The sequence below is a fragment of the Sinohyriopsis cumingii genome, chromosome 8 (genome assembly GCF_028554795.1).
Source record: "Sinohyriopsis cumingii isolate HCF-2022 chromosome 8, ASM2855479v2, whole genome shotgun sequence".
Classification (NCBI taxonomy): domain Eukaryota; kingdom Metazoa; phylum Mollusca; class Bivalvia; order Unionida; family Unionidae; genus Sinohyriopsis; species Sinohyriopsis cumingii.
In genome coordinates, this window is record NC_142968.1 from 123,923,356 (window position 1) to 123,942,469 (window position 19,114).

The 19,114-nt window shown below is 35.5% G+C and overlaps 1 protein-coding gene across 1 annotated transcript in view; it reads left to right on the forward strand.

Moving 5' to 3' along the window:
• LOC149794564 (sodium/potassium-transporting ATPase subunit alpha-like) overlaps positions 1–19,114 on the forward strand; it is a 91,851-nt gene that overhangs the window by 34,259 nt on the left and 38,478 nt on the right. The window contains exons 2-4 of the mRNA XM_089968839.1: positions 5,335–5,475; positions 16,423–16,596; positions 18,499–18,702. Coding sequence (XP_089824965.1) covers positions 5,335–5,475; positions 16,423–16,596; positions 18,499–18,702 — 519 coding nt within the window. The remainder of the gene's footprint in view (positions 1–5,334; positions 5,476–16,422; positions 16,597–18,498; positions 18,703–19,114) is intronic.

A 19,114-nucleotide genomic window follows, 5' to 3' on the forward strand; every position in this document is an offset into this window, starting at 1 on the left:
GTAGGTTTTTCCCTCGGCTTGAGAGTTAATAGATATGAACTGTCCGAGCTTGTGGAATTTCAGTCAGGGTTTGAGTTTATTTAAGTCACCAGCCCGGAGCCTGTGCCTACAAAATGTCTTTGAGCACTGACCAGTACAGTATATAAACTATTATACCAGACAGCAGATTCAACTTCTGAATGTGCAACCCAAAACCGGTCTCCTCCTGAGTGTCTCGCTCGCCATGTTAATGGTTGTATTCTAGGACGCTAGTATTGCGTAACGGGACCACGTGATCCGTCGTCTTATCAAAACTCGAGAAATTACAGAATCGTGGTATCTTCCACGCAATATAATCCCTATCCACTTATGATATTTAATTTATTAACATTACAGTTGAATTAAAATCTGTAGAGAATTACATACGTAAAAGAAAAAGTATAATTTCTGGTCTCCTTAAAAAGGAACTGAAATCCAGGTAGTGTTATAGATCTACTTTGATAAAACCTACTTTGATAAATTTTCAGAAGACGATATGGTCGGGCTATTCAAGAAGGGAGAGAAACGTTAGAGTGAAACAATATGGAAAATACATTATAAATCTGTCGGGTCAATAAGGATTGCTAATGGTAGATGTAGATCAGATAAAGGTTTAGCGGAAATTGTCATCAGCAATATATTTTATGTTTAAGCTGACGGATGTGTTTTCAAACATACATCGTCCGTTGACATAGATGATTGGAATCTATACATATGCCCATTTCAGACAAATTTGAAAAGAAAACTATAAGTGTCTCTCAGGGAAAAGTATATTTATATATGGTCTCTTTGTATCGAAAAGCTCAAAGATGTATTATCTTAAAACATAGATGCGGTTTTAAATGAAATCAACTATAACAAACATATTTTGACATTTTGGCTTAAAATTCTAAAAATGACCGAAGACTAATATATTTTTAACAAAATTACAATTTACAGCTAAAGTGGGGATAAAAGTTGTGATTGTTGAGCTAACAATATCAAAAACTTTTATTTGCTTATGTAATTTGCAGTGATTAGTATAGTCGGGGTGGGGGTGGGGTAAATGATGAGAATACTTTTCTTAGAATGTTTGAGATGCTCTTACTTTTAGGCAGACATGCCTGGATGAGATTAAGTCAATGGAAAGACGGCGTTTGTGCAGGTAATTGAGAATAGAATTCACTTGCCAAAGTTATCCAGAATTTTTAGGCGATACAGAGTTTAGTTCAATAATTACTGTGACATGAAGCAATAACTTGCAAATTGGAGGTATCAGAAACATAACAATATTTGATTCAATATTGTAAAATTCATGATGTGAAAATCGAAAATAATTTGTATTTTACAACCGCTGGTCCGATACATGAAGAATTAAAGAAATTATATACCTACCATCGTTTACAAATTTCTACCTTCAGAACAGTTTAGTAATTCTTTACAAAATGATGATTTTTAAACTTTTTTATGACTAATTTAGCAATGTTTTCCATAAAAACCTTAACTCTTAGAGAAGGCGTTTTAGCACCACCTATTGCTATATAGACACTAGATTAATATAGCACGACGTCTGTTTACTCCTTGAATTGATATTGTGTGATTACTTACTAATATATATATATATATATATATATATATATATATATATATATATATATATATATATATATATATATATATCACTCAACTTAGAAACAAACTACAATGATTACACCTAGCAGGTTTAACGCTTGTAATACGATGTTTTTCTGTTACACACTAAAACACCTTTTTGTAACATATGATGAATGAAAATTTATGGTGAACAGTGGCCTGTATTGCAAATAAGCACTAACCATTAACCCAAATTATATGTTTATCACTTTTTTAAATTAAAGTTCTTAAAAACCCGGGTCATGATTGTGGAGAAGGGCCGATAGTTACTCGTTCATTTCTTAGATACTTTACATCTTGGACAATATTTATAACTTTTAATGTCAACTCTTTCTTTTGAAAATATTAGCAAGTGTATAGTTTGCTACTGTTACGATTTCTATGCTTATTATCGTTCAAACAATTTGCAGGTGTTGACATTCCAGTTATCTCGAAAAGCGCAATGTAACAATTGAAATTTTTGTCATAAGTAAACCCTAATGGATTTGATAAGCCGTGCCACCACAAATGTCATTAGGGATCATTGTTGACCGCCAATTGCAATGTCGTCCTTAGGGGCCATTGTTGACAACCATAGTCAATGATCATCAAGTTGTAAGCATTTCTTCTGTAGTTACATAATTAACTCGGTTTGGAAATTGTCTCATGTTTTGTTCATCGGAAATACCAAACCTTTTGTACAATGCCATTTGCACTGTTCATTATTTTAACTTGCCCTCAAGGTAAATAGATTAAGATGTACTCGCCTATTAATTTCGTCTCTAACCAAGTTAGTCTTGTATAGTTGCTCAAGAAAATCGTTGGGACCCACTGTTATTGTTAGTTTGGCTCAGGTTTTAATTTCCGATTTACCAGTTACGAGAGATAGCCTAATTGTGTTGCTGTACCGTAAAGTATCAAACCAAAAAATCCAGTGACTATAGACGTGGGTTTTGCTTATAACGCATTAAGTGGACGTATATCTGAATAAGAGTGTAAACACAAGAAATGGACTATGTGCTAACACCACCCAACAACAGGGTAAGTTATGAACAGACCTTCTTATTAAAAATTTAGTTAATTGCGTGCACTACCATAAGTGCTTTCTGAATTTGTGTACTGAATCATTCAGGCCTAAAATATGTTCTACAGAGCTATTTGGGCCAAACGCTACATTCGGTCCAGATAAAAAATAAAGATGTTTTTAATATACTGTATTACTTTTATAACAATGTTTGAAAAATTATGTAAATATTAATGAATATCTGTAAAAACTTAGTAATTGTCAAAAGTGCTAGCCGCTGATAAGATTTCGACTGTCTTAAGGGAAGTAACTCTTCTCTGCTCTCAGATGTGACGAGTATTATTCACCATCATGTACAAATTGTAATATATCCAACTGTGATTAATGACAGGTAAAATATGCAATACAATTTTTCTAAATTTTATTATATAATATAAACCGTGTTTTCATGTACAGCAATATATAAATAATAGATACACTGTATAACAGCATTTATAACGTCCAGCAATACTGTGTCAGATGTGATGTTTATATAGTGACAGATAAGCTATCGATGTACTTTGATGAAACGCGAATTAAAAGCTATTGAAAATGAAATGGCTTGACCAGACAAATGTCAGTTGGTGCTGGATCAAGCAGCAGTGAAATCAAACAGCTGACGAACACAATACCTGTCCAGTCCAGGTAATATCTACAGAAGTGTCCTTAGACAAAACGTCCAGGTACCAAATGGGGCGAATTATCAATTGCCATGGGTTTGAATGTCCAGTGAAGTGGGGCGAAATGACCTGGGCCGATACGTCCATGGGGTGAAACACCCAGGTACTATATAGACACATACTGGCAGTCCACACGGTGCAAAACTGTAATGCTTGTTACAAAATTAAATCGTGGAAATCTGTGAAATCAAATATCAGTAATATTGGAAAATATCCCTGTTTATATAAACCACCTGTTCCCATACATCGCTTCCGTGCTAAGATCGCTTGTTCAGATTTCTTGCTATATATTCGTCCCGTTAAAATTTATTGTGCGTTGCGTTAGGTTTCTACTATACACTGAACTCCGCAAACCCCATTTTTACGAATTAAGCATACGATTCTGCGAAACAGTAGACTACCAACTGATTTTAATTACAAATTGTAGATATTTTCATCAAATGTTATTCAAATTGGAACAAACGAAACAGTTACTCTTTGGAATACAAGATAATCAGATAACGGGGAAAACTCTGAAGTTTATTTTGTTTGCATCAAATTATTGCAATTTTCGGTTTCACGTGGATTTCGAGTCAGTTACATCTACACAAGGGAATTTGGTACTCAGTTTATTGTTATCAAACAAAGATTATGTGTGTGCGTGCGTGTGTGTGTGTGTGTGTGTGTGTGATTTGGATTTTTAAGGTAGCTTTAACAATTTTTCAGTCATATCGCTACGCTGTCTGCAGAGTGGCAGTTTATAGTGATGTCTAGCACTGGGGCATCTAGCATGTAGTATGATGTCCCAACCGGTCACATTATCCTCACACCAGGCCGATAAGGCCTAACACTAACCTCTTAATGCTGAGCGCCTAGCGAGGAAGCTGTTAATACTATTTTTTGTAAGTCTTTGATATGACTCGGCCGGGGTTCGAACCCACGACCTCCCGCATCCAAGGCGGACACTCTTACCACTAGGCGACCGGAGTGGTCTAAAAACAAAGATTGTGTAGCAAATCATTTTCCGTCTAGTGATAATCATACTCGGATACGGGAGGTCGCGGGTTCAAACCCCGGCCGAGTCATACAAAAGACTTGTACAAATGGTACGAACAGCTTCCTCTTTTGGCGTTCAGCATTAAGAGGTTAGTATTATGAATGGTCGGCCTGGTGTGAGGATATTGTGACAGGGTGGTACATGATGCTATATGTCTACGGCATGATGCCCCAGTGCTAGACCTGGACATTACTATAAACTGCCACACTGCAGACATCGTAGCGATGACCGAAATATTGTTAAAGCTACGTTAAAAATCCTGTTCATACACACACCTACATACTATTCTGTTTTATTATTATTATTATTATTATTATTATAGTGGTAGTGCTTATGCATTTAGAGTGGGGTACTTGCCAATCAGAGGTAGCACGGGAAGAAACAAAAATATTTGTTATGAGGAAGGAAAGATTGTCAAATTTGTAATGTTAATATGGAGAATGAATTCCATTTGAAAACTGCTTATCCGGTATATGGAGAATTGCAATGAAAATATTTACAAACCTTTGCATATAAAAATCCAACTTAATGAAGAATGTAGGTCTTTTAAACATGATACTAGAAAAACTATGATGACCAATTTAGCACTTTTTACTATAAAAGCCTTAAAGTTTAAGGAAGCAGTACTGTCATCGACTCCTGTATGTACACTAGACCAACATCAGAAAACGTCTGTTTGCTCCATGAAGATGTTAGAGCTAGCTTTTCTGTATCATGTATGATTACTGTGCAATATACATTTATATTTCACTCAGATAAATTCAATATATGATAGATTACTTGCATGTATAACGTTTTCAGTGGATACGATGCTTTTTTTTCTATTATATGGTCAAGTACATTTTTATACCGCATCATGTAAGGATCATTGGTCAGTGGTTTGTATTACAAATAAACATTATTATTATTATTATTATTATTATTAGGAGAGCATTCGTCGATATACCGTAAATCCAGAAGGCGATGGAAGTAAGAATGCAAAGGAGAGGGCAGAAGAACCTAAAATGGAATCGGAGACGGGTATATATAGAATTTCCTTTGCAAAGCTTGCAGTAGATCCAAACATGGTAAGTCAATCAACCAATGAGATTTTGCCATTTCAAATAGGAATTCTAACATGCAATAAAACCAATGAGATTTTGCCATTTCAAAAAGGAATTCTAACATGCAATAAAACCAATGAGATTTTGCCATTTCAAATAGGAATTCTAACATGCAATAAAACCAATGAGATTTTGCCATTTCAAATAGGAATTCTAACATGCAATAAAACCAAGGAGATTTTGCCATTTCAAATAGGAATTCTAACATGCAATAAAAATATGAGAGGAATGCACATCTTTAGCAAAGAATAGTATGTTTAAAAAAAAAAGACTTGTAAGAAAGTTTTGAGAGTTAAATATTCGTTCAAATGGATACCAGTTTTATGAATTTTAAAATTTGACCCATCCTTTGGTGAACTGTCTTAGACAAATCGTCCAATCTAGTGCATGTTGATCTCCTAGTATATCCCTTCAGCAAAACTATCAGAAAACCTTTTACAATTACCTTTAAAAAATCAGCACTTTTTATGACGAAAATCAAAAGAAATTTTAAAAGTATATTAACTATAATAATTATTTATTGCTTACATAAGAAGAACATTAAACATTGAAAATTCTCACAAATAAATCCATTGTAAAGCTAAGACACACACCCATTAGCATTCAGCAGCTAACATCAAAGGGGCCAGGGATTTACAATCTGTTACATATAGTAATCAGTCGAATAATAAAACTGATAAGAAAAACGAACACCGACAAATATATACTTAACTAACCAAATTTAATTGAATTAATAAAGTTATCAAAAACTTTAAAAAAGTGACCTTTATTTGTATTCATTTTCATTAATGTTGTTGACATTACAAACACGAGGCATATGGACAAATATGCAAATCCATTTACATAACACATTCATTTGCTTATGTTAACTTGGAAACAACATACATTAACATTTTCTTTTGATTAAACGTACATATTCAGTTCGTGAGTTGTTTAACATGCAAATTTCATACTTTCATACACAAATGCACGCACACACAAGTACACAACTTTTGCACAGTATATTTATTTCCAATAGAAATTAAAATAACCAACCCCCACTCCAACTCCACCCTCGAGAAGAAAAAAAAACAGAAAAAAAACAAAAAAACAACAAACAAGCAAACTCAAACGCCTTAAAAACACGGTAAACACATACGTAAGTACAATACGATACAAAGTACTTGATCAATATTACTGAATCTGTCGGTATTCTGTCTGTATTAAAGTACAGTGCAGTGGTCCGAAACGTACCATATATCTGGACCTTACCCGTGCCGGTTGATAGTGGGACAAAAGGTCTTCAAACCAAATTGTCCAGGGCCAAACAGATTTTGAGCGGCAACGACATGCATCGAACATTATAGTGTACAAAACGTGTTTCTTACGCTACTATATGACCTATTATATGCTTGAGTGTGAAATATACCAAAAACAAAATATATTTTAGAGAGGTAATTTCAAAACGCAGAGTAAGAGAGAAAAATAAAACAAGCTGAAAAAAAAGCTAGAAAGAAGGATAAACAAAAGCTTACTTTGGAGCTACGCCATCGTCTCCCGTAGACGGACGGATGCCAAGATGACTGGCGCATTCATATTTTAGTTTAATTCCTATATTTTCTTATGTGATAATATATCCTGAAAATATAAGATTTCCCATCATGCCGTGCGACACTTGATTGTGGGTGTGTCCACATATTTTACCTGCAGAAACAAAAAAACGAGTACTTTCTTAACTAGATCAAAAAAAAATGGAAACTCTTACATTACAGATATGGAAATTAATCTTTGATAATGAAATTTGACCCCGAGGAAATAATCGCCAGAAAAATGTGAACGCATAGTCCTATACTTAAATTGATACAACAGTCGCGCAAAAATTGATGAAAGTTGTTCTTATTTTTTGTGTCAGGCCAAAAATATATGCACGATTTAAAAATTTTCATGCATTTCTTTATCACTGGAAAAAGATTGTACGTGTATGTCAAACTTAGCTTAAAATGTAAACCAGTCGACGAGAGCTGTATATAATAAGGAATAAAAGTCATTACTGAATACTGAGTAATATCAATGCATCTGACTACGTATTTAACGTTTAAAACTCAATCTTCGACCCAAAACCTTAATATGCAAGCAGGGATAAAAGCAATGGACATTGCTTCAGTGCCTTCTTTTCTAACATCTATTCTATACATAATTTGCTATTATTTGACGACGAATGTCGTGCATTTAATGTTTTTAAATTATACGATGGGAATTTTATTACACTTGTAATATACTGACATTTCTGTTCGTAGGACTGCAGCCTACATTACTGAAATAATGAAGATAAATCTACCACGATATCCGTAGGGAGATGACATTGTAAACCCCTTTCAGTTGTATAACATAGTGATTTTCTATCAGACTGAATGACATTTTAGCGTCTGGAATAATTTGACAGCATGTCCGTAGGGGTATAGACATTGTTCATGCAGGGTGTTTCTAAGTATATAATAATTATGCGTATTGTCGCATCCTAATTGGTAACCTGTAGGGACGGTTACGGACCAAGATACAGTTGAGCAACGCGTATTTATCCAACTCCTTAGGTGAGGACCATATCTTGACCGCTACGGACAAATTGTGAAGTGGGGCAATATTTCAGCAATCTGATTTTAATCAGAGAAACGTTCTGGGAGCTATATTACCATAATGACTGTCTTAGAGTGGATATGCATCTAATGTTAAATGGGAAAATAATACATTCACTTCAATTCTTTCCATCTTCAACTATTAGCCTTCAGCTGTTGGCCTTTTTGTAATAAGCACAACGCTGTGAGTTAGGAAAAGTACAACTAAGAGCCCTACATTTCAACCGTGAGGGCTGCAATAGCTCCCATGGACATGGGCGCTCGCACATAGGGGCAATGACATGGGGGGGGGGGGGTGTCTCCAGGTTTTGTCTTACCTCTGTAAAACGTAATGGCTGACCACTCTCCCCCCACCTAAAAGTCTTGTACATGGGAAATTGTGTCCAAAGGCAGGATTATCAATATCTCTTTTTCAATGACTTAGAACCAGAGCTTCAAAAGATTATGGAATCGTATATGGCACGTCAACCGGATATCGCTGTAATACCGAAAAACTGTATTTACGATGTCCTACTGCTGGGAACTTGATGCACAGAGTGCAAATCAGCTTGAAGCAAAACGGATGCTACTTCCATGGCACTCGTTTTGCCACTTGTGCCGTCCAACAGAAACTGTCAGAGTTGAAGAAAAGCATATGTAACCACCTGTGACGATGCGAGCTCAGCGATTGTCGCTGAGAATAGACCACCAACATGAGCATGACAGTTAAACTTCACAATTTCCGGTGTTTTCAAAACCGATCACTTCTATTTAGACATTATTGGATTGCGAACTACAGTCAAGATTTACTTACCATAGAAAGTGGTCCAATAAGAATCGGCATTTTTACGTTATACAAAAAAATATCGAAACACTTTCTGAGGGAATTATTCTCAATTTCAAATGACTCTCAAAATATAGATATTAGACTGACTTAAGCAAGTCATAACAAATACAGCAAGGCAACGGTACCACCTGTTTGGAATTTGTTGCTCTTAACATACAGACGTAACTTCGGTCGTCTTAAGGATAATATCCCAAACTAATAGCAAATCGCCAGACAGCTAAGTCGCTTATTTAGCAGCTATGACTCAAAGTGCATGAAAGTCTGTCAGACTGTTTAAGCAACTCCCAAGTGTTCAAAAAAAAAAAAAAAAAAAAAAAAAACAAACAAAAGACCTGTACAGCAAAGCTTCAAAGTCTACTCCTGTCAGTCACAAGAAAAAATGAACATGCTTCACATTTTGAGTCTTATTGGCTATCACAGATTCGGTCTGTTGGTTCCTGACAAATACAGTAATCGTGTGATCTAATTCGTGCATATCATCTTTGGAATTCGACAAACTGGTGAACCGATTTTGTTATGTATGTATGTATGTATGTGGGGTTTCACGCCATTTTTCAGCACACGATAGGCCTATACATGGCAGCCAGTATTAATGGTGGAGGAAGAAACCGGGAAAAACCCCGGAAAGATCCACTGACCCACGAGAATCTACTGTCACTCTTTCTCACATACCCACATTGGCCGAATCTGAGACTCGAACCGACGCAGACAGAGGTGAGATGACAGTGATCCGTAACGGAGAGCGCTCTGGACCACTCGGCCACTCGGGGCCCCGTGATGTATGTATGTATGTATGTATGTAGGTAGGTAGGTAGGTGTACATGTCAGGGCCGGTGACAGGGTAGGACAAATAGGGCCGGCTTTAGGCCGATGCCCAATCTGACCCACACTCACGGGCCCTGCGCGCTAGTAATTTTAAAAATATACATCTAAAGAGATAAAAAAAAAAATTAAAGCTACAGAAGAAAGTTTTAAGTTCAGTGTACATAAAACCTGTTCAAATATTTTTTTTAATTTTTTTTATTTTACAAACGCCGTGCTTACAGCGGGCCCCATGCTTAAATCCAAGGCCCCGCCAAAACGATCAAAATATGTCCCGCGTTTGCTAAGCCGTTCATGAAGACACAATTGTGTTGGACAACCACAGCCAGGGGGTCCATCCGGGTAAGTTTGTAAGTCATAGGGGCCAACTGGGTGCGTTTTACACGGGCCTGTCTATCCTGTCTGTGGCCCTGATGTGGTAGAGAACTCACCGATTGTTTTCTAGAGATGAATTTAAAACGAAGTTATAGATCTGTTGACCATGGGCGTATTTAGTTTCCTTATTTAATGAGTTTAGTTAACAATATATGCAAGGTGAGTGGCAACAGTGCTACAGTTTTTTTCTACTACTTTTGAGCAAAGCGAAAACCTGATCAGACATTTCTGCAAGGATCTGGCTAGTTAGTATTTACAGCGGCTTTTCCAGAAAAAGGAAAACAAAGCCTAAGGAAAATCGGAATGCGCTCGGACCTTTCTGCCAATGATCGGAAAACTGTAGAGTTGTAGAAAGTCAATAGTAATTTCGATTGCATCTTCGCTAGCTAAGGCTCCGATGTGTTAACATATTTACAAAAATGTAGATAGGCTAACATATCGGAACCTTGGGTTGCGAAGATGTTTCGATTGTAATCTCTGTCGACAACTTCGTGGTCAAAACCTACGGATTATTGTCTGGCAGAAATAGCAGAGGTAGTCCGATTGTACAACTTGAGCTGTAGTTCCGAAAGTTTATTAAATATCGAGTCGGGTAATGCATTTTTGTGAATCTGAGAGCCTTTTTTGTATCACTTGATTTTTTTTTATAACTTAAAAATATATAAAATATATAGCGCGACATCATTATCGAGTGATTGGTTTTAACGCAATTAAGCTCTCAATTCATCCTTAAGGAATATGGACCTTCAGACGGATACCAATCGTTTAATTTATGACGTTTAATTAAAACAGTAATACTTGGTAGCAATATATTTTCTTATTCTCTACTTAGCTTGCTTTCAAATTAAAGCAAATGTTTAACTGTTTGTTTGGTACTTCATATCGTTTGACGCACGTTTCGTGGCTTTATTTCAATCAGCAACACCGTAGTCCATATATTTCACAGCGATATTGAATGGAGGTTTAGATCTTCCATCATTATTAACAGAGATTGGACCCTGGCTAATTTACGTATTCATCATTTGGTGGTCAGGGGCATTCATTCATTCTGCATAGTTGTAGGGAAGCATTGGTCAGCATCTTAGAGCTTAATGTGAGAGTTTCAGTACATGGACCCTCGAATGTTAGCTTTGCATATTGTGCATTCTGAAACTTCAATAACTAGCCCAAGCCCAGTTTTCAGAAACTGAATCCTGTTGAAGTAAATTTTCCATGTTCCTCAAATGAACAAGAAAGACTAATGAAATGAAATATTTTTTTCATCTTAAGAAAGTGAATAAATTAAAGTAATAAATTGAACTGGAACCATAAGGTAATGATTATTATTGTAAACATCATCCCCTACCCTGTCCAACTTGACTGCCATTTATGAAGACTGAGGGTCCTAGACTTCAACTTTCAATAGACTACAGAGAGCTCAGTGTTTAATGTGTTTGTTACACACATCATTTTTCTTGGGTTGGGTCACTTATTATTCGTTTGAAGGTTATGTGTCAGAAGGTGACAAGAGTATTTGGTTCACTGCATCCTCTAAAATAGGAGAAATGTAGTTGTAGGGTTAAACACCATTTTTGAGCACAACAATAGGCAATGCATGGTGGCCAGTATTAATGGTGGAGGAAGAACCCAAGAAAACCCCGGAAAGAACCACCAACCCACGAGAATCTACTGGCAAGCTTTTTCACATACACACATTAGCCTAATCCGAGACTCGAACCCATGCAGACAGAGGTGAGATGGCAGTGATCCGTAACGGAGAGTGCTTTAAACCACTTGGCCACTCAGGGCCCCTCTGGGAGAAATAAATCATGACATTGATTTTACATTATGAGTCAGTGTCATTATTTATGGAGCCAACATTTTCATATGGCAGTAGCTAACATAAAGAGTGGTGATGGATGTAGGGAACAACTAGCTCCGTTCAGGAATTTAAAATTACCCAACTTCAAAGCAATTTGCTGACCAGTCAGGAATTTAATATTAAAAGGACCCACATTCAAAGCAATTTGCTGACCAGTCAGGAATTTAATATTAAAAGTACACACCTTCAAAGCCATTGCTGACCAGTCAGGAATTTAATATTAAAAGTACCCACCTTCAAAGCAATTTGCTGACCAGTAAAGATGATCTCATGGAAAGGAAACAGATGATGAACATTACAAAAGAACAAGATGCACCGAGTGGCCGAGTGGTCTAAAGCGTTCTCTGTTACGGATCACTGCCGTCTCACCTCTGTCTGCGTGGATTTGAGTCTAGGATTTTCCCAATGTGGGTATGTGAGAAAGCTTGCCATTAGCTTCTCGTGGGTTGGTGGTTTTTCACAGGGTTTTCATGGGTTCTTTCTCCACCATTAATACTGGCCACCATGCATAGCCTATTGTATGATGAAAAATGGCATTAAACCCCACAACAACAACAAAAGAACAAAAGAACAAAAATATGTATTAATTTGTTTGGAAAAGAATGAACAAAAACATGAATCAACCAGGACATGCCAAAGTAACTTAGACTGATCCAATGCAACATATTAACTATGGAATTTGTTTATGGCACTAATAATGTTATCACTAATTAAAGTGTTTTGTGTAATTGAACACATCATAAAATGTCTTTATGCAAAATACACTTATCTAGAGTACTTTACATTGACTGTCCCTACTTTAACCCAGGTTTTCCATTCCAGACTCACTGTCAAGATGCATATTTCCACAAGAAAAGAGACATGAAAAGCTATAGAAAGTGGAGAAATAAAACTAAGCACCTGATAGATAAGGCAAAAGAGAACTACTATAAACAGGCTATTAATGAAAGTAAGAGTACCAAAACATTGTGGAAGCATCTAAAAGAGCTGAACCCACCCAAGAACAGTTGTCTTCTCCCTAGACTTAAGCAAAATGATGATATAGCAACATCTGTACAAGACATTGTGGAAATGTTCAACAATTTCTTCATAAGCATCTCCAGTAACAGTATTCAGAACCAGACTAACAGCCCAATTGAACTTGATGCTCTTCTATTATTTATAAGAGCTAAAATTCCTGATGATAATTATTTTTCAATAGCTAATGTTAGTGAAGCTGATGTTTTTGATATGCTAATTAAGGTGAATATTAATAAATCCTCTGGATTGGATGGTATTTGTCCACGAATTCTTAAAATTGCTGCACCAGTAATAACAAAGTCACTAACGCATATCATAAATTTAAGTATAATGAGTGGTAATTTTCCAGAAACACTGAAATGTGCAAAGGTTACACCTATCTTTAAGAAAGGAGAAAAGGAGGATCCAGGAAATTACAAACCAATATCAATTCTACCTGTGTTGTCAAAACTATTTGAAAAGCATGTAGCCATACAGGTCTATAAATTTTTTGAAACATACTCTCTATTTCATAAAGTGCAATCAGGATTTAGAAAGGACCACTTGTGCAAAACAGAACTTACCAAATTAATTGATCTTTGGCTGAAGGAAATGGAAAATGGACATATGACTGGGATTGTTTTCCTTGACTTCAAGAAAGCCTTTGATCTTGTTGATCATGAAATTCTGCTGCTAAAGTTAACTGTTACAGGTTTGACAATCCTTCTTTAAATTGGTTTAGATCATACCTAAACCAAAGGTCTCAACAAGTAAGCATTGGCAATATTAGCTCTCAAACTTGCACTATTCATTCAGGAGTCCCTCAAGGCTCAGTTTTGGGCCCTCTCCTCTTCCTTAGCTATATCAATGATCTACCATTAAATAATGAATCCACAAACACAGATTTGTTTGCAGATGATGCAACCTTGTATACATCTAGTTCTCATACTGAAGTTATCCAAATGAGATTAAATTCAGACCTTATTAGAGTCCAAAACTGGGCACAACAAAATAGGATGGTAATTAATGAAGGTAAAACAAAATGTATGATTTTGGGGACATCACAAAAGCTACACAAGTCAGGTAACCCAAAACTATCTCTTGTAATAAATAATCATCCATTAGAAATGTCAAACATGAAAAGCTTGTAGGTGTGACCTTAGATAATAATTTATTATGGAATGACCATATTAATAAGCTTTGTAAAACACTATCATCCAAAATTGCCCTTCTCAGCAGAATCAAGAAATATTTACCTATGGAAACTCACAATCTATACTACAAGTCATATATTCTTCCAACAATGGATTATTGTTCTAATGTATGGGGAAACTGTGCTAAATCTGAGCTTGACAGGATTTATAAACTTCAGAAACGAGCAGCACGTGTAATTTTAGATGCATCTGTTGATCATCCTTCAAAAGCATTATCTACAGAACTTAAATGGTTCACAATATACGACAGGATAGATTTTCACAAGGCAGTTCTTTTATATAAATGTCTACATGGAACTGCACCAGAGTATCTTCAGGACTTATTCAGGCCTTTTTCAACACAATACCAGTTGAGATCAATATCACATGGTAACCTTCTAATACCAAAACCAAGAACAGAGCAATTTAAAAAGAGTTTTCAATACTCTGGTACAGTTCTGTGGAATAAGCTTCCACTACATGTAAAATCTGCTGAAAATATTAGAGTATTTAAGAAAAGATAACATGAGCATGTATGTGTTTCTAATAGATAATGGAATTTAGTATTTTAATACTAAACATGTTAAAATAAACACTAATTATTGCTATCTCATATAATGTGCATTGTTATACTCTCCTTAAGAGGGCCTCAAGGGAGAATAGTACTTGACTAATGAATCACCCTCTTTAAATAAAGCATTATTATTATTATTATTATTGTTATTATTATTATTATTAACATAATATTATTAATATCAACTCCACTTTGTGCTATAATGTGTTATGGTTAGACCATTGGACTGTTCAATAAGTTGCTGGCTATAATAAAGTCAGACTAGCAAAACAAATTTCATTATTGACCCATCATTGGTAGATATATCCACTTACTCCAATGGCTGTTCTTTGTTCTGCTTTTGGCAGCTTGTAGTTATTAAAGGACAGTTTTGGTAAATTTCTCAAAGTACATGGTTAGTATAATCATTTGTATTACACTGCACCTCTCACTGGAGTCAAAAGATTGCAGCTTTTGTTAAGATCACATATGCAAGTCATTTGTTGCTAATTTTGTAAATATTGTTATTTACCCAACAAATAATACTGTTTGGTGAACTGAATAATTGTTTATACATTGTAGCATCAAGTGTTGAACTCTATTCTCTTCTTGCATTCCACAAGTGTTATTGATATATATCTCTATATTAAGATTAAAATGACCATCTATGGAATTCCTGTCATGAAAATGATCATATCTCGGCTTGAAATGACTTGCTTCTAGCACAAGGACCATTTTGATAGTTCTAATATTTTTAGGTGGCAAAATGACCATTTATTTCATATTTGGAATACCAACCATCACCATGGCCACTCTGTTGGCCTAGTGGTTAGATCGTCCATTGGTTAGAGCATTCATCTTGGAAGCAGAAGGTTGTGGGTTCGAACCCCGGCTGAATCATACCAAAGAGTTACAAAAATGGTACTAACAGCTACCTAGCTTGTTGCTCAGCATTAAGAGGTTAGTGTTAGGACTGGTCAGCCTGGTGTCAGGATAATTTGAATGGGTTAACATCAAGTTAATATTTTCCTGGTAGCAATTTACGGACTTGTAATTTCAAAATGCATTGTAACTATCAAAATGCTAACTTACATCGCATCAGTTGTTTAGCCCTGATTTTTATTGTTGTTGATCCATTTTCTTCCCAAAAATTGGTATTCTTTAATAAGAGGTTGCTTGTGAACCCCTGACTTTTTTTCTCAATTTGGTGTGTTTCTTGCAAATATGCCTGCAAGCACAAACTTAAAGATCTAAGAAATGATTTGATTTTAAGAAAAAGTTCCATGAGATGTAATACAATATAAATGCACTAACATACTCATTTTGGTGTACTTTAAGGTGTTGTACAAAGATCATTCAAGATTTAGCATTTTGCTGTAGCACAAAGGAATAGATTGAGTTAGATGGTTTTAAGGTTTTAGGACTGTTTTATGCACAAACTGTATACAAGCATTTTGCAGGACTGATGTCAGCTTTTTAAAAAGTGAAAAATCAGCCAGCAGTATCTAGCCTGCTTATACATTAAGACAGTTTTCTTCTGTATTTGGTATATTTTTTTTCAGTTTGGTATTCTCAACATCTGGATGATGCTTTTTATGTTTTGTTATTATTATTATTATTTCTATTATTATTATTATTATTATTATTATTATTTCTATTATTATTGCTAGGATAAGCAGAAGAGAAGTAATCAATATATCATCAATCCTAAAGATGAGGGGAGCAAGAAGTCAAAGAAGAAGACGAAGGAAAAGTCAGATGAACTTAAACAGGAGTTGGAGATGGATGAACACACAGTTTCCATTGATGAACTGTATGCAAGGCTTGGAACAGATCCAGATATGGTGAGGAAAAGAGATGTGAATGTCTTAATCTTTCAAATCTGAAATCTTGAGATATTGTTTAAATATCAGAATAAGTACTTTCTATTGATTTTTGTTAGTGGGTAACATGGATGTTTTTTAGAACCTTAATATTAAAGTTAAAAAAGAGCGTCAGTAACTCAATTAGTGAGAAAGTAACTAGAAAGGGCCTGATGCTAGTATATTGTAAGAACATGGTTTCTTTTGTTTAGGAAATAATGTCGTGAACTTGGCTATTTTATTTGATTAAGGGAACTTGATGTCTTATGCTTAAAAGCAAAGAAGATTTATATGGCAATAAAATGTTTTAGCTATAGGGCTCCAATTTAACTTCTTGCTACCTGAATATTTTCTTGAGTGGAGAAAATGTAAAGTTTAAATTTTTTTTCTTTCTGCCAGCTACTTTTATTAATGTGGATTGTAAGCCAAGAATTTTGGAGTAAGTAAGAACTACTATTCTTCAGTTTCATTTTATACAGTATTTGTTAAAATTATTCCAGTTGTTATAAATTGGCTGCATGGTCCAGTGTAAAACTGCTCCAGAAATTTGTGTGCATAGGTACATTCTCATATTAGAAGTTAATGGAAATGCACAGGATTGCAGCACTCATCCTTGTAGATGAACAAAACATACATCAGGCTTTATTAACAATGTTGCCTTGATAAATGATTGCAGACATTTTTTTAATATACAGAGGATGCATACTTGATCTAAGTATGTACAAGAAAATATTTATTTCACTCATGTATGGTAAATACTGGATTGTGATGGGTGGTGAAGCCATGAATGACTGTATGAAATGTTCTCAAGTCACAAGTGAAATGTTTTATTAGAGCTACTAAAAGATCTATTAGTTTTCTTTTTGTTCTGAATTTTTCAAATTGCACATATCCACCAAGCCTAGTGATGTGGGTAAATCCCACCAGGCCTAGTGATTTGGATCAGTCACACAAGTCCTAGTAATGTGGATAAATTGCACCAGGCCTAGTGATGTTGATAAATCGCACCAGGCCTAGTGATGTATAAATCCTACTAGGGGGCTCAGAGTAGCTGAGTGGTCTAAAGCACTCACCATTATGGATCACTGCCATCGTGCCTGTATGAGTGTTCAAGTCTTTGGGTTTAGCCAATGTAGATATGTGAGAAAGCATGCTAGTAGCTTCTCAAAGGTCGGTGGTTCTTTCCAGTGATTTCCCAGGTTCTTACTCCACCATACTTACTGGCCACCATGTATAGACTATCTTGTGCTGAAAAATGGTGTTAAATTCAATACAACAACAACAGCAAATCCAGCAGGCCTAATGATATGGATAAATTTACTAGCTTAGGCCTAATGACATCTATAAATATCAACAAGCTTAGTGATACAGATACATTTCACTACACCTAAATGATGTGGATAAATACCACCAGGCCTAGTGATAGATGAATTCCACTAGGCTTAATGATATGGATAAATCCCACCAGGACTAATGATGTGGGTAAATTCCACTGGGCCTAGTGATGTGAATAAATTCCACTAGGCCAAGTGATGTGGATAAATTCCACTGGGCCTAGTGATGTGGATAAATTCCACTAGGCCTAGTGATGTGGATACATTCCACTGGGCCTAGTGATGTGGATAAATTCCACTAGGCCTAGTGATGTGGATACATTCCACTGGGCCAAGTGATGTGGATTAATGCTGATAGGCCTATTGATGTTGATAATTCTACCAGACCATGTGATATGGACAAAAATTTAGGATGTTGATGATTTATTGCCTGTATAAAGATAATAAACCAAATAATCATAATAACAGCGTGTACCTAAATACATTTTGAAAAAGAAGCATTCTTTTTACCCCAAAGTTATTTTGTTTTACATTTGTATATTTATTTCAGGGCCTGAGTCCAGAGGTGGCCAAAGACATTTTACGTAGAGATGGTCGAAATGAACTGACCCCTCCTAAAACAACACCAGAATTCTTTAAATTTTGTAAACACATGTTAGGAGGTTTTTCCTTGCTATTGTGGCTAGGGTCCATCCTGTGTTTTATTGCATATGCTATTCAAGCAATCTCTACAACAGATCCACCTGGAGACAATGTAAGTTGATAAAGAAAAGACATGATATGCATATTACCCCTGTCCTCCAACTTACTGTGTGATGTCATTGCCATTAACTCTTAACATATTTTGACTGAAATCTTGACAATTGTTATTACCTCTTATATCTGAAGGTAAAAAATGGCAAATGATGTTATAGGAAATTTTCTTAAGTACAAATAAATTCTTTGCCAATTTAGCCTTTATTGCAGTCTTTAAATAAAGACCTATTCATTTTGTACTAAAGTAACTATTCATCATTTTCCATATTGAAGACTGACACGGTCATAGTGTAGACAAACATTTTATGTTAACCTGGTGACATAACAGCACTTCTGTTAACAGGAAACATGGCAAGTTGTTGTTGTTGTTCTTATAGGGTTTAACGCCATTTTTCAGCACAAGATAGGCT